The following is a 13,958-nucleotide window of genomic DNA, read 5'->3' on the forward strand; positions in this document are numbered from 1 at the left end:
TACTTTCCCCATACAATTCTAAGAGCAGCTTTTATGAATGAACTTGAAATTTATGATGAAGATAAAATGCTGGGTTGTGGATAAGTATCTGATGTTCGTAGTACTGATCCACATCCCTCAGATTTGAACCTGAGTTAACATTCTCAGCTAAGGAAGGGTTAAGGAGACTGCAGTGAGTGTAATGCCAGTAGATTGATGGTGGAGTGTGGCGGAAACAGCAGCCCTTCTCACTCCTGTTCACCGTCAAGTGACAGCTGCTGGAAATTGTTGTGAGGGCAGGACTGTACCAGAATTGCTTGTGATAACCCATATAGCCGAGCAGCACTTACTGGCCAGGTTGATGGTCGCTATGACAACCACCTGCAGAGTCTGTCAGCGGTTGTTAAGAATGATCGCTGTGATCGGAAGAAAATAGATGAAGTGCACACCGTAAATCCCGATGACATTTCGTTCTGGGATATCATCCTTACAAGACAGGAAACACAGTTCCTCTTGAGTTGCGATGTGATCCTCGATGATGAAACACAGCTCTGGCCTCGAGTACACTTCTTCCCCGCGTTACACTTTAAAAAAATGTACTTTTTAAACTTCAGTATAAATGTTAGCGTGCGTTTCAAAAATGTTAACGTTAAAAGGATTAAAGGGGAAAACATACCATTCGACAGCCCAAAGTTTGTGAAAACAAATTATAATGGGATCCCAGTGCTGGGATACTGCTTTGTCCCCGATTGCTGGTATCGCAATTTGATAGTTGAGATATATATATATATATATTTAATAATCGTTAAAAGGATCTGTGGGATAAAGGCGTAAGTTTGGCGAACTCTACCAGCGACAGTAGTTCAGGTTGACCCGAAAATGATTTTGGCAACAATGGGTTTATTTTACCAGGGAAAATAAGAGCAGGATTGAATCGTTTTGTTCATACTGCAGACATGCGGGCTCATAGGCTTTATCTACATTTTCTTCCGAAGGTGGGGGGGAATAAAAAGCATTGGCTAACACTTGCTCTCAATTCCCCCAACAGGGTGGCTGCACACCGAAGCTGCAGGCTGTGAAATTCCCGGAAGTGGAGCGAGTTAAAAAGGAGGTGGCACTATGAGCACGCATGTGCAGAGGAGGGAGCCAGAGCAGTATTTTCAGCAGCAGCAACAAGGGGACAAAGACGTCGAGATGCCGGTGACCGAGAAGGATTTGGCCGACGACGCTCCGTGGAAGCGGATTCAGCAGAACACGTTCACAAGGTGGTGTAACGAGCACCTGAAATGTGTGAACAAGCGCATCCACAACCTGCAGAGCGACCTGGCGGACGGGCTGCGGCTCATTGCCCTGCTCGAGGTGCTGAGCCAGAAGAAAATGTACCGCAAGTATCACCAGAGACCCACCTTCAGACAAATGCAGCTGGAGAACGTGTCCGTGGCGCTCGAGTTCCTCGATAAGGAGAATATCAAACTGGTGTCTATCGGTGAGTCCCCACCTCCCCGTTATTCGAAGCGTTCGCGTTTCTAAAGCCTCCTTTCTGCACAGGATTAAAGTGCGCCCGAATTTGTCTGTCTGTTTAGACCAAAAGTTGGTCGTCAGCCCCCTTGTTCGACAAGGGACGTCTCGGTTTTTTTTTCAAAACTGTTTGATTCTTGGTCAACTCACCTTCAGCTTCGTGAGCTTGATCCTCCAAATAATTATCTTGTGAACAGTGGCAGTTGTTTTGTCTCCCCAAACCAGAGGATTTATAAATGAGAATTTAAAACTGGATCAGTAAACTTGGCCACTTTCCCTCCGCTCTGCACATGTCCACGGTTGATTGACTAATGAGTTTAATGGAGACACGTTCACTAACCTGGGTTAGTCCCATGTATTATTTATAAATGTTTGAAATAAGCAGCTGCTAAGTTCAGTTGTTCCATATATTCCACTCTGACTTGTGTGAATATTTTTTTTTGGGGTGGGTGGAGTCCATAACCTTTGACCGAGCTGAATTTTTCGAAGAGGAAGGTCCACTTTAAACTCCGATATGTGAAGAAGTTTGAACAACTGTATTCTAAATTAAATATATTTTTTTAAAAGTATAGCTTCGAGATCCGGAATGATCTGGTTTACTCTAAAAATTCTCCTCAGGTCTGCAGTCGTTTATTGGAGTAGGGCGTGGCACCTTCAGGTACAGACTGAGATTCTCGCAACCACTCCTGTAGGTGGCCGAGTCACTCTCCTGTCCGCCTGATCCCATTTCCCAACCATCTCACGCTGCTGAATGAATCTGTTTTGAGTCCTGATGATGCGAAATAACTGGAGGAATAAGCATTTGTTCCCCGCCCCCCCCCCCCCCCCCCGTATGTAGATTTTTAAGGTACATTAATCTTGGCGTTAAATCTCAATTCAGTTTGGGTGACACTGAGCAACTTTTAATTCAACAGATGATAAGCTGTTGAACTTTAGTCGTTTCACCACTTCCTGCCATTCCCTTTAGAACTTGCTTTTATCTCCTATTAAACATGAACCAAGCTTTGGTTGAATATTAGCTGGAGGGTGTGATCTGGAAAGCTGCCTTCTGGCAGTGAAATGAAGAAAACCTGAGTGACCCAAGTTTTTTTTTATTCGCTGGCAATGATTGACCCATAACAATACTCAAGGACCTGTATATAAAATATTAATGCTCCAACCTGCCTGTGACTTTTTTTTGTTTTGGTCAGTTGTGTCCCATGTGGAAGCTCATTAGAAACTGCAAAGCTGGGGTGTTGAGAAATCTTTGTTGAATTTTGATAGCCTGGGAAGAGTATGCAAACTCTCCAATGAGTTGTAATCTGTCTTTTAATATAGTTGCAAGTTGACTAAACCAAGGCTTTGGTTCTCGAGTGTGCAAAAGAGTACTACTTGTGTCTGACCAACAAAGGCAATGCTGGGAACAACTGCTGTACTCTCAAATCTACATAACCAAGCTCAGCCATGTTGGTGCTGCAGAGTTACTGAGCTTGAGTATTGCATTACAGAAAATTGACTTGGCTTTGAATTTAATTTAGGCATGTTACCTTGATTAACAGATCCCCCCCCCCCCCCACACACCTGAAGGATTCACTTGTTTATAAATAATTGATTAATGTGGATTCAAGTTCTTCTCTAGGTGAGATGCAGTGAGTAGCTCTCCATTGCATTGTTACTCATCATTACAATGTAAAACATGACTGACTACACTACCACCATTCTCTTGACCCATCATGAACAGACACAATTGAAGCGTGGTTCCACCAGATGTGAGACTTCACTAATAGTTGCAGGCCTCCTGAGGCTATCATGATTTGGGAGGGGGGGTAGGGAAAGCAAATGCTTATTTCCCCCAGTTATTCCACAACAGATCTCAAAACAGATTCATTCAGCAGTGTATAAGACTGTATGAGAATGTTTTCATACCTGACCTCCCAAGCAGCAAGTTAATACAGCTGTAAACTAGACAACTGTTTCATCATTGATGCAAAAGCAAAATCACTTTTTGTATTGTGCCAATTACTTTGGATGTCTCAAGTGTTGCTCTTTTGAGCTACCATTTAAACTAAATTAAAGAAAACAAGGAGCAAATTAAGAAGCAGCCCCTTAAACAGATACTGCAAAAAGAAAACTTTTCTTTAAGGAAAATTACATCATCAAATGAAAATGTGATTTGAGGAGTCCATAAAGTACCCCAGTCCCTGTGGTGCCCACTGGGCATGGACGGCCTCGATGGTGCTGGCAGCCATCGCGTGCTCTCTCTCTCCAGGGACACCTGACCACAAACAGATGTCTCAAGTTTTATACCCTTAGCTGGGCTTGCTCATCAATTGCTTAATTAGGATCCTTATGGAAGGGACTTGGTGTCCAAGGCATAAGTTGCAGATGCTTTTTACCACCCATCCACCTTGCTGCTTAGATGTGATCTCATGGGTTAGAGGAGGCCTCTGTTTTTCATGGCTCTTGAGCTCTGAATCATAAAATAACAATATGGACATGACACCCTCGTGCCCAAGCTTGACCTGCATTGGGATTTCTCTTTAAGAGATGTAAGATTTTTAGTTTTACTGACAACTTCTGAAACATGATGATTACCAACCATTGGTAAATCCAGCTGGTTTTATCATCCAATTACTATATTGAGCTGTTGAAAGCTATAGTAACTGAATCTTGATGGGAAGGGGGTACCAAGTATCATATCCCTAAATTTTCAATTCATTTGTAACGAGTCTGCTAGACTATCACTGCAAACTGTTAATACTTCAGAAATGCATGATCATGCTCATGTGCTGGATGGCACTTGTGGGTAATGAGGACTTAAGCGCACCTCCAATACTATTGCAAATGTCTTTGCAACTGGAACGTATAACCTGGATAGAATTATAGCTTCCAGTTTTTGCTATGAGCGACTAACCAAATTGAAAGCACTGCAGAAGCTTTTCTCTGAATCTTGTGAAGCTCTGCGATTTTATTTGAGTTACTCCATGGGCCTCAAGTGGCATTAGCTCCAAGAACTACCATAACAGCCACACATTGGTTAATACTGCAGATTTTGGGCTGTCGGATTTCCCTACTTGTACGAGATGTCTATGATGTGAACTTTCTTTGCAGTTTGTATCCTAATCTTTAAGGGTACTTTGTCACTAAAGCTTTGCTATTAAATAGCAATCACTACTTATTCCTATAGCATTTACATGTTCTGAAAGCACAATCCCCACCAAAGCTGCCTGCATTGTGTAATAAAATTGCCCCCCCCCCCCCCCCCCCCCCCCCCCCCAATCCTGTCCTGTCAAGAATTATTCCTTGTTATGGTTATGTGGTTACTGGAGACTAATAGCAACTGCTTAAGATCAATTATGTTTTTTTGTCACTTGACCCAATGGCCCAGTTTCAGAATTCAAAGTAAATAATTTGATCAGAAGTTATATGGTTACTTGAAGATGAGACTTTACAAGTTAAAACCTGCTGAATTCCTGTGTTTACTGAAAGTACATCAGTGCCTGTTCTGGTAGTTGTGATATTAGTTGTGTGCTTACTAGCAGCCATTGAGTTTGACGATGGATGTGATCATTAGTCATGTGATCAATGAACTGGAAAAATCTTTTTTTGACCATCTCCCTTTTTGAATTATTAAATATAATGCAGCAATAAAACATTTAGACATTAAAGGACTGATGAAGCCCTGGGAGTAAGTAAATGCTAATGATATAGAAGATTCAAGTTCCATCTGATCCTTTTGATTGTTATTTAGTGGTTTAAACAGCTGAAATGTTTAAAACTGATTTAAATATCAACCAATAAATTAGTTTTCTAGATTTTCAGCTAGCAGACAAGTTTTATGTGCACGTTTGTAGCTAATGTCACTATTTATTGTTTGTGCATGTTTACACAAGAATCAAGACTATAGCTAAGTCTCCTAACATGCTGAAATATCTTGCATGTAAATAAGCCTGAATTTCCAACCCTTCCATGCTGGAAAAAGCTTGTTAACAGTGAATTACTGCCCACACTAAAGCACCTTTTTAATCTGTAATGATTGGCAAGATTGTAACATGATATTCTGGGGTGGGGCAGGAAGTTATGATCAGAATATTTTTTTCTGGACTGTTCAACTGATACCAGGTTGTTGAATTATTTTAAACCAATTTTAGGTGGAGGTATTCGAGGATACCCTAATGATGAATCTTTACCATTCCCTAAAATCTGTTCTTGCACTGATTTGTGACTGAGACCATTAGCAGTAACATGTTCCCTATAGCAAGGCATAATGCATTTCTCCTCCCACCCTGTCTTTAAATTTATCACACTTTAATTGTCAAATGTCTTTATTTACACCTTTAACCTACAAAAAAATGCTTCAATGTTCAGTAACCTGCGAAAGGGAATTTTTTTTGAGCTTGTAATTTAGCTGACTGTCAATTTTACATATTTGCAATCTTCCGGCCACATCCTCGCACTAGGTCTCCTACCAAAAACCCTAATAGAGATCTTTTGAAGACTTTCCATGAACCACCTTACTGGTAGCTCATAGGCACGTTTTAGTTTTGTGTAAATCAATGTAACTTATTGCTTTCTCAAATTCAGAACAAATGTTTAAGTAAGCAAGAAATCTGCTAATGGCACTTGTGTTCAGGTGAAAATGGATTAATTTTCTATCTTCCTCTGAGTAGAAACAGATCTAAGGGAGTGTCTTAAAAATATCCTGCCCACCAACTATGGTGGGCAACCCTAGATCTTCAATAAATTTGGTCAAAATCACAAAAGCAATATACTGTGGATGCTGGAAATCTGAAATTAAAACAGAAAATGCTGGAAAATCTCCAAGTTTGGCAGCATTTGAGGAGAGAGAATTTAACATTGGAGTCTAGTATGATTCTTCTTTGGAGCCATTTGGAAATTTGACTAAAATCCTGGGTTGCTGCAGTGCCACCTTTAGTAAAGTTAACAAACTGGCTATCACTGCATGGAAACAGCATATTACAAGCACAGAAAATTTCATCAGAGATTTCTGTCACATCTTTACAGCCAATGAAAGCATTCTGCACACCCATGGTGATTTTATTATAAGTCCAGTGAGCTGGTTACACACTGTACACACTGCTTCACTTGGGTTTCCACCCCCCCCAAAAAAATGGTATCCCAAGTCGAAGGCCAGCTGTAGTGTTGTTCTCCTCTCTTTTTTCTTCCCCCCCCCCCCCTCAATTCATGCTAAACTATTTTGAGGCTCCCATGGTGATCTGCCTGACCTCAGCTGCTGCCGCAGGGGTTTCTGCGTGTGGGAAACAGGCTGTTTGAGCCACCTTGCCTGGTGCCCCCTCAGATCCTGCCCCAGGGCCAAATAAACTGGGAATAATGGCCCCATGTTCAAGCATAGCCTGCACTCCTTCTGCAGCAAGTGTCCTGTCAGTGCTTTTTTTTTTGTCCATTAACAAAAATAGAACTTTGTTGATTTGCTTTGGTTCTGGAAGAATACAATGGGCCTTGCAGTAAAACTGGTACACACCTACTTTTACGCTCTCCAGACCGAAGACTTGTATTCAATATTTCCCTCTTCAGCCTCTCCCACCAGGAAGGGTGGGTTGTTGCAGCCCTGTGGGGTCAGATCCTGGGTTTCTTGTGCCCTACTTCCTGCACCACGGCCGGGATTTTGTTTTTGAGTTCGGGGGGTATGTCTGCCAATCCTGGAACTGAAGTGGGGCCTTGGCGCGAACTGGAAGCACACCATGAGCCTATACCATGCTTGCTGGAAGCTGGGGTCCTGGCTGAAGGAGGAGGCTGGTCCAGAGCCTCATTTTTATTTTCTCTTTATCCATTCATGGGATGTGGGCTTTGCTGGCTGGGCCAGCAGTTATTGCACATCCCTAGTTGCCCTTCAGAAGGTGATGGTGAGCTGCCTTGAACTGCTGCAGTTCATGTGGTATGGGTACACCCACAGTGCTGCCACAGGATCTAAAGTGCTGGATCGTAACAGGAGCAAAGGTGAAAGAGAATTTCAGTGACCTACTTGTGTTGGGAATGCATATTTTGCTCTAATCTCTGGTACTTTAGTTCATTTGAGTTTGTGATTTGTGCAGGAAAAGTGTCACTTCCACAGCATTAATGTAGTTTCATACTTCCACTTCGTTTTCTTTTTCCTTTTTTGGTGCAAGTAAAGTTATAGTATAGTTTAAAGGAAAATGTTTGGAATTCGTTTGTCAAGGGAGGTAATGTAGGAGCACCAACTGACTAAACTTATCTCTTGGAAGGAACAACTTTGTAACCTGGTTATTTTGGTATTCACACTGACTGGTTTTACAACTGCAGTTGTTATCTGATGTCCCTTTAGGTATCATCCTTAATCTACTGCCAAGGTAGTTTTTCTCAATTCCATTAGTTTCAAATTTAGTTGCTGCTTTTTTTTAAGTTTGTATGGGGTTCTGGGAGAGAATTTTCATCCTTGGTTCAAAAAAGTGGCAGAAATTAAAGTTGTTTACAATGCTGCATGATGCAAATATTGGTAGCATTGAAATCTTGAGGTGTGAGTTGTGACAAATATCTGTAAATGATTTTCTGGGCTTCTTTTCAGGTTGAGGTAATAATGGAAGGGAGCCCAGTTCACAAATTTGCTAATTGCTGGAAGCAGCCATTTGAACAATGGCTTGCTGCTTGCCTCTAACTGTTAGTTGTTGACCACCTAGATGAAGGTAGTTTTATATCTACCATTAAACATTCTATGGAAATCCAAAACAAAAACAGAATTACCTGGAAAAACTCAGGTCTGGCAGCATTGGCGGAGAAGAAAAGAGTTGACGTTTCGAGTCCTCATGACCCTTCGACAGAACTTGCGTTCGAGTCCAAGAAAGAGTTGAAATATAAGCTGGTTTAAGGTGTGTGTGTGGGGGGGCGGAGAGATAGAGAGACAAAGAGGTGGGGGGGGGGGGGGTGGGGGTGTGTGGTTGTAGGGACAAACAAGCAGTGATAGAAGCAGATCATCAAAAGATGTCAACGACAATAGTACAATAGAACACATAGGTGTTAAAATTAAAGTTGGTGATATTATCTAAACGAATGTGCTAATTAAGAATGGATGGTAGGGCACTCAAGGTATAGCTCTAGTGGGTTTTTTTTATATATATAAAGGAAATAGGTGGGAAAAGGAAAATCTTTATTTTTTATTGGGAAAAAAAAAAGGAAGGGGGAAACAGAAAGGGGGTGGGGATGGGGGAGGGAGCTTACGACTTAAAGTTGTTGAATTCAATGTTCAGTCCGGAAGGCTGTAAAGTCCCTAGTCGGAAGATGAGGTGTTGTTCCTCCAGTTTGCGTTGGGCTTCACTGGAACAATGCAGCAAGCCAAGGACAGACATGTGGGCAAGAGAGCAGGGTGGAGTGTTGAAATGGCAAGCGACAGGGAGGTTTGGGTCATTCTTGCGGACAGACCGCAGGTGTTCTGCAAAGCGGTCGCCCAGTTTACGTTTGGTCTCTCCATTGTAGAGGAGACCACATTGGGAGCAACGGATGCAGTAGACTAAGTTGGGGGAAATGCAAGTGAAATGCTGCTTCACTTGAAAGGAGTGTTTGGGTCCTTGGACGGTGAGGAGAGAGGAAGTGAAGGGGCAGGTGTTGCATTTTTTGCGTGGGCATGGGGTGGTGCCATAGGAGGGGGTTGAGGAGTAGGGGGTGATGGAGGAGTGGACCAGGGTGTCCCGGATGGAGCGATCCCTACGGAATGCCGATAAGAGGGGTGAAGGGAAGATGCGTTTGGTGGTGGCATCATGCTTGAGTTGGCGGAAATGGCGGAGGATGATCCTTTGAATGCGGAGGCTGGTGGGGTGATAAGTGAGGACAAGGGGGACCCTATCATGTTTCTGGGAGGGAGGAGAAGGCGTGAGGGCGGATGCGCGGGAGATGGGCCGGACACGGTTGAGGGCCCTGTCAACGACCGTGGGTGGAAAACCTTGGTTAAGGAAGAAGGAGGACATGTCAGAGGAACTGTTTTTGAATGTAGCATCATTGGAAATGTTTGCTTCTGTTGGGCTCTAGTTTATCTGGTTAATTTGGTGGGAGGGGACAAACATGTTGAAAGGCTCTCCTGACTTGATTTCTACAAGTTGAAGTTGGAGCTTCCAGGAAAACTAGCTTAAGCAGAGGGATGAAATATTTATGTTAATGCATGCATCTAACTGCTGGTTAGGTAACTAATAGTTATTTCTCATGGTTTTCTTATTCTGATTCATGTGTGACACATTCTCCCTGTTTGTACAAGATGAAGAATTTTGAAATGTTTATCACAAATTTTTATCTGCAGAAATTTGATCCTGTGATGATAGATCCTGCTTAAGTTAGTGAGATGGTGGCTATATTGCATATTATGCTGTACACCAACATTCAGTTCAAACATAATGAAGGTGGAGTATACTTCATTTATGTGGTTAGATACTATTACATTCAAATTAATTAGCACCCTCTTTGTGACTCATTCCTGGTGGAGACACTTGCTTTCATGGATTTCCCACGCTACCTGTGTGTGTGAGGCCTCTGCCCTATTTGGCACCTAATGGATATTTTGGTGAGGAGTGGCATGGTTGAGATTTCTAATTTACTCCATGAACATAATCTGGTATCCTAGAGCAGAGCATTATCCTATTGTTTCCCATTAACACTTTTTGGATTTGTATTAATCTTGGAGCACTCCTCAAACAGGCGGTTCATGCAGAAATTTATTGCATATGTATAATAGTTCAAAGTTAATGAATACTGAACTTTAGGCTCATCTAGTGATGTTGTGCTGACCAAGATTTAAATTTATCTGACTAATTTGGGGGTGTGCAATAAAGTGACCGTTGAAAGGTTCCCCTGACTTGATTTCTACAAGGTGAAGTTGGAAGCTTCCAGGAAAACTTTTTTAAATTTAAGCAGGAGGATAAAATATTTGCATTTAAAAGCATCCAACTGCTGGTTGGGTGACTTTTTAATGGAACAAGAAAGCCATGGTAAACAACTGATTCATGTTTGAGGCCTAAAAGTTAAGAGTTTTCAACAAACGTATAATCAGGCTTTCAAAAAAAAAAATTGCTTGTCCTCAATGTTGTTCTTGAAGGAGCTTCCTTGAGGCTTGCTGCTTAGTGTTCTTATTGAGCACTGGGCATAATTGTTTCCTTTAGCAATAAGGTTGATGCTCTCTATTTAATGCATTAACTGTTTTCATGTGACAATTCTTACCCTATAATTGTGAAGTTGGCAATTGAGATTGGGAGTGATGATGCACTTCAATTGTAAATCATTGGAAAATAAACAGTTCTGGGGAGGCCCCTGAGGAAAGTAACTAGTACAAGCACATTAAACAAATCATCAGGTACAATAATACCAATTCATTGCAATGCTATTTTATACATTTCTTTAACAAGGCTAATAATCTAAGCACCCCTAGTGAGTCTAGCTTCGCAATCTGTTATAAACTTCAGATGCCAAAATAATTACATTCATGGCTTATTTAACTTAAGACTCTGTACAACGGATCATGAGGGTTAAACTATTATAAGCAAAGCACTAAACAAATTCCAGTTGTGAACTTACATAACATGTAGTAAAAGTATCCCTAGTCAGTGGAAATAGTCATGATGCGTTGCAGCTTTCCTAAGTAAAGTCAATGTGAATCATAAGTTAACAATTGTGCAAAACATCTTCAACATTGTAAAATGCTTATGAGAGATCTGACATTACTATACAAATTTTATAATAATATCAACTTAATATCAAGAACAAGAGACATTGTATACAGGTTGAAGTAGCATAAGGGTGTTGCAAAATGGCCACTCCCATTGCACATTCCATCAGACTAGCCTTCAGATTATATGAACAAATGCATGTGTGACAAATCTCAACCCATTGTCTTACATTCCTATGGTATTTCCTGCATCTGTGAAGACTGGTCCATTATCTCTCAGGTTTTGTTTGTTGTTGTGAATCGACTTAAGAAAAGAAACCAACAAGACGTGTTTAAAATGTAATTGGTTTCAATGTTGAATAAACAAAAGAAAAATAAACCAAGTGGGGGAGGTCTTGAGTATGTAGACATTTGAGAGGAACTAGACCTTTGCATAATAAAACAGAATGCTGGAAAAACTAAGCTGGTCTGACAGCATCTGTGGAGAGAGTTAACATTTCAAGTCTGACCCTTCAGAGTTGTTGCAGCTTGGTTTAAGTTCTGTGGCTGTTACTACTTAATATAAATATGGCACACCTTGTGACAATGTCTTGAAGGAAATATTTAAAGGGTTTTTGTGTCTTAAGTTCTTGTTGATCGCAACCTGTTTATATAATTGACATGTAGAAGTGTATTTGCTCAACTCCCTGGATAGATGCACTATTAATTTCACTAAAAAATGTGATGACTATATGGGTCTTTGAATGTTGGCTTTTATAGTTGCTTGAAACTAATTAAATTAGACACTTGTTTCCATTTTTGCCTCATTTGCCAGGCTTTGGTCAATTAATTACATGTAAAACTTAACTGCAATAAAAGGCTTTCTCCGTATCGGGCAAGGAAGAAATACAGTGTTCAATCCTGCTTGCAGCACAATTTGCTCTCTTGTGCATGCACTCTATATAGACTTTGGGTTGTTGGCTTAATGGTGATACTTGCCTCTGCCAGGTTTATGTTGCTTATGTTCATAGAATGTTAGAATAAGAATTTCATTTCAGTCATAGCTTTGAATTTGTGTAGTTTATTGCCCTGACAAATTGGGGTCCTAAAAGTGGATTATGCTCTAATCTCTCATTTTAGAGTTTAATTATCTGTCAGTAAGACTTTCACAAGCTATATTTCACTGAATATTATGTTACGATGATGACCCAGTGGGAGATAAATACTAACATTTAACCACCCAAATGGTTGTTAACTGTGTACCAATTTAAAATTTGCCTCAGGTATTGAAAGTTGGTTTCTTTTAGCAGTTCAAAAAACCTAACTAAATATGTACAGTTGCTCACTCATGGCCTCCTATAGGGATGGTAAAAACAAATGCATTCTACTAAAGCAAAACTTTTTTTTTTTTTGCTGGTGTGCATACTTGTCAGAATTAGTGGTAGCTTCAATAAATCCTGTTTCACATTCCATCAGACTAGCCTTCAGAATAAATGAACAAACACATGTACAACAAACCTCAAACTATTCATCCATGTTCCTTGATTGCACTTGGCAGAATTTGTACTTCAGTCACTTGATGGTTTCTAGATTTCATTCTGTAAACAAATTTGCAGAATGTCACTCATTAGGATATAAATGCTATAAAATTGAATTATTCAGTTGAATATTCATTTGAAAAGTTGTTTTAATGGAAAGCTATTTGTCTACATTTACACATCAAATAACATCCCTTGAAGTTGGTTGGTGTTAAGACTAAAACTGAATAGAACTATTGTCTGCAACTCACTGGCTCATTCCCATCTTTCTACTGGTTGTGATTTATAATGTGGAGCTGTCAGAACCATTAATCTTTCGAGATGAAACAAACAACCACTTCTGTTTAAATTTAGCTGTTTTATTTTGGTTTGCAAATAAATGGTGAATAAAGCTTCTATCTGCTTCAAGTGTAGCTTCATTAAATATATTTCCACACCCCCCCCCAAAATCTTAAAGCATCTGTTTTACGAGTTTATTTGAACCTAGGTATATTCTATGGGCATTGGCTACAACATGCACATTGGTTCTAATAATGCATTAATATTAACAAGTCTTGCAGGTTTTCCCTTGTCACTACACTTTGCTGTTTTTCATTATTTTCTCCTTTTGAGTTTTGTACTTTCCTCAAACAGATCATCATTATTATTTGCTGTTTTGGATATTTTGGCTGTATTTGTTTTTATGTAACTAATTGATCTACTTCACCGGTAGTGTCTTGGGATGTCCTGAGGGCATGATGACCTATAGAGACTGTTTGTAATTAGTTGCTGAAAACATGCCTTGATACAGTAGCAGATCGATTTAAATGGGACAACTGTAGGGCTCCAGTGCACCCTGACTTTATTCATTGAATGGGATTCAACAATTAATTCATCAGTTGTATCTCCATACTGAGTAACCATTTTGCTTAGCACTATTGCAGCTTCTCCATACTTGATGTGCATTTGGACCAGCAGATTCATTGCATCCCTAAAGGTTAATTTGGTAGGTCTGCTCTGAGTGGTTCAAGTTGGCTTGGTTTGTGACTTTTTAAAACGTTCTGTTAAAGAATAAATTATTTTCTACTTGAGCTGTAGACAAGTAGAATTTGTCAAATGTTGTCTGAGTGGGTCTTCTGGAAAATTAACTTTCTAGAAACAAAGGTACTTGGTTATAACACTTACAGGTGGAGACTTATGGATTTATGAAGCATGATTATTGAGAATTAAACATGTTCAATAGCACTTGCAGCAAAAGCTTCCCAATTTCTGTACATTCAAAATTTTGAGCTCAAAATAGTTAAGACAGATCAGACTTCTTTGGATTGAGATCTGTTCCCCCA

The 13,958-nt window shown here is 40.4% G+C and overlaps 1 protein-coding gene across 1 annotated transcript in view; it reads left to right on the top strand.

Moving 5' to 3' along the window:
• The window catches only part of LOC121279634 (filamin-B), a 175,024-nt gene that overhangs the window by 54,293 nt on the left and 106,773 nt on the right, over positions 1-13,958 (top strand). Inside the window, exon 2 of the mRNA XM_041190826.1 lies at positions 1,028-1,465. Within this exon, the coding sequence (XP_041046760.1) occupies positions 1,099-1,465 (367 nt within the window). The 5' untranslated portion in view covers positions 1,028-1,098. The remainder of the gene's footprint in view (positions 1-1,027; positions 1,466-13,958) is intronic.

Source organism: Carcharodon carcharias, chromosome 7 (assembly GCF_017639515.1).
Source record: "Carcharodon carcharias isolate sCarCar2 chromosome 7, sCarCar2.pri, whole genome shotgun sequence".
Lineage (NCBI taxonomy): Eukaryota > Metazoa > Chordata > Chondrichthyes > Lamniformes > Lamnidae > Carcharodon > Carcharodon carcharias.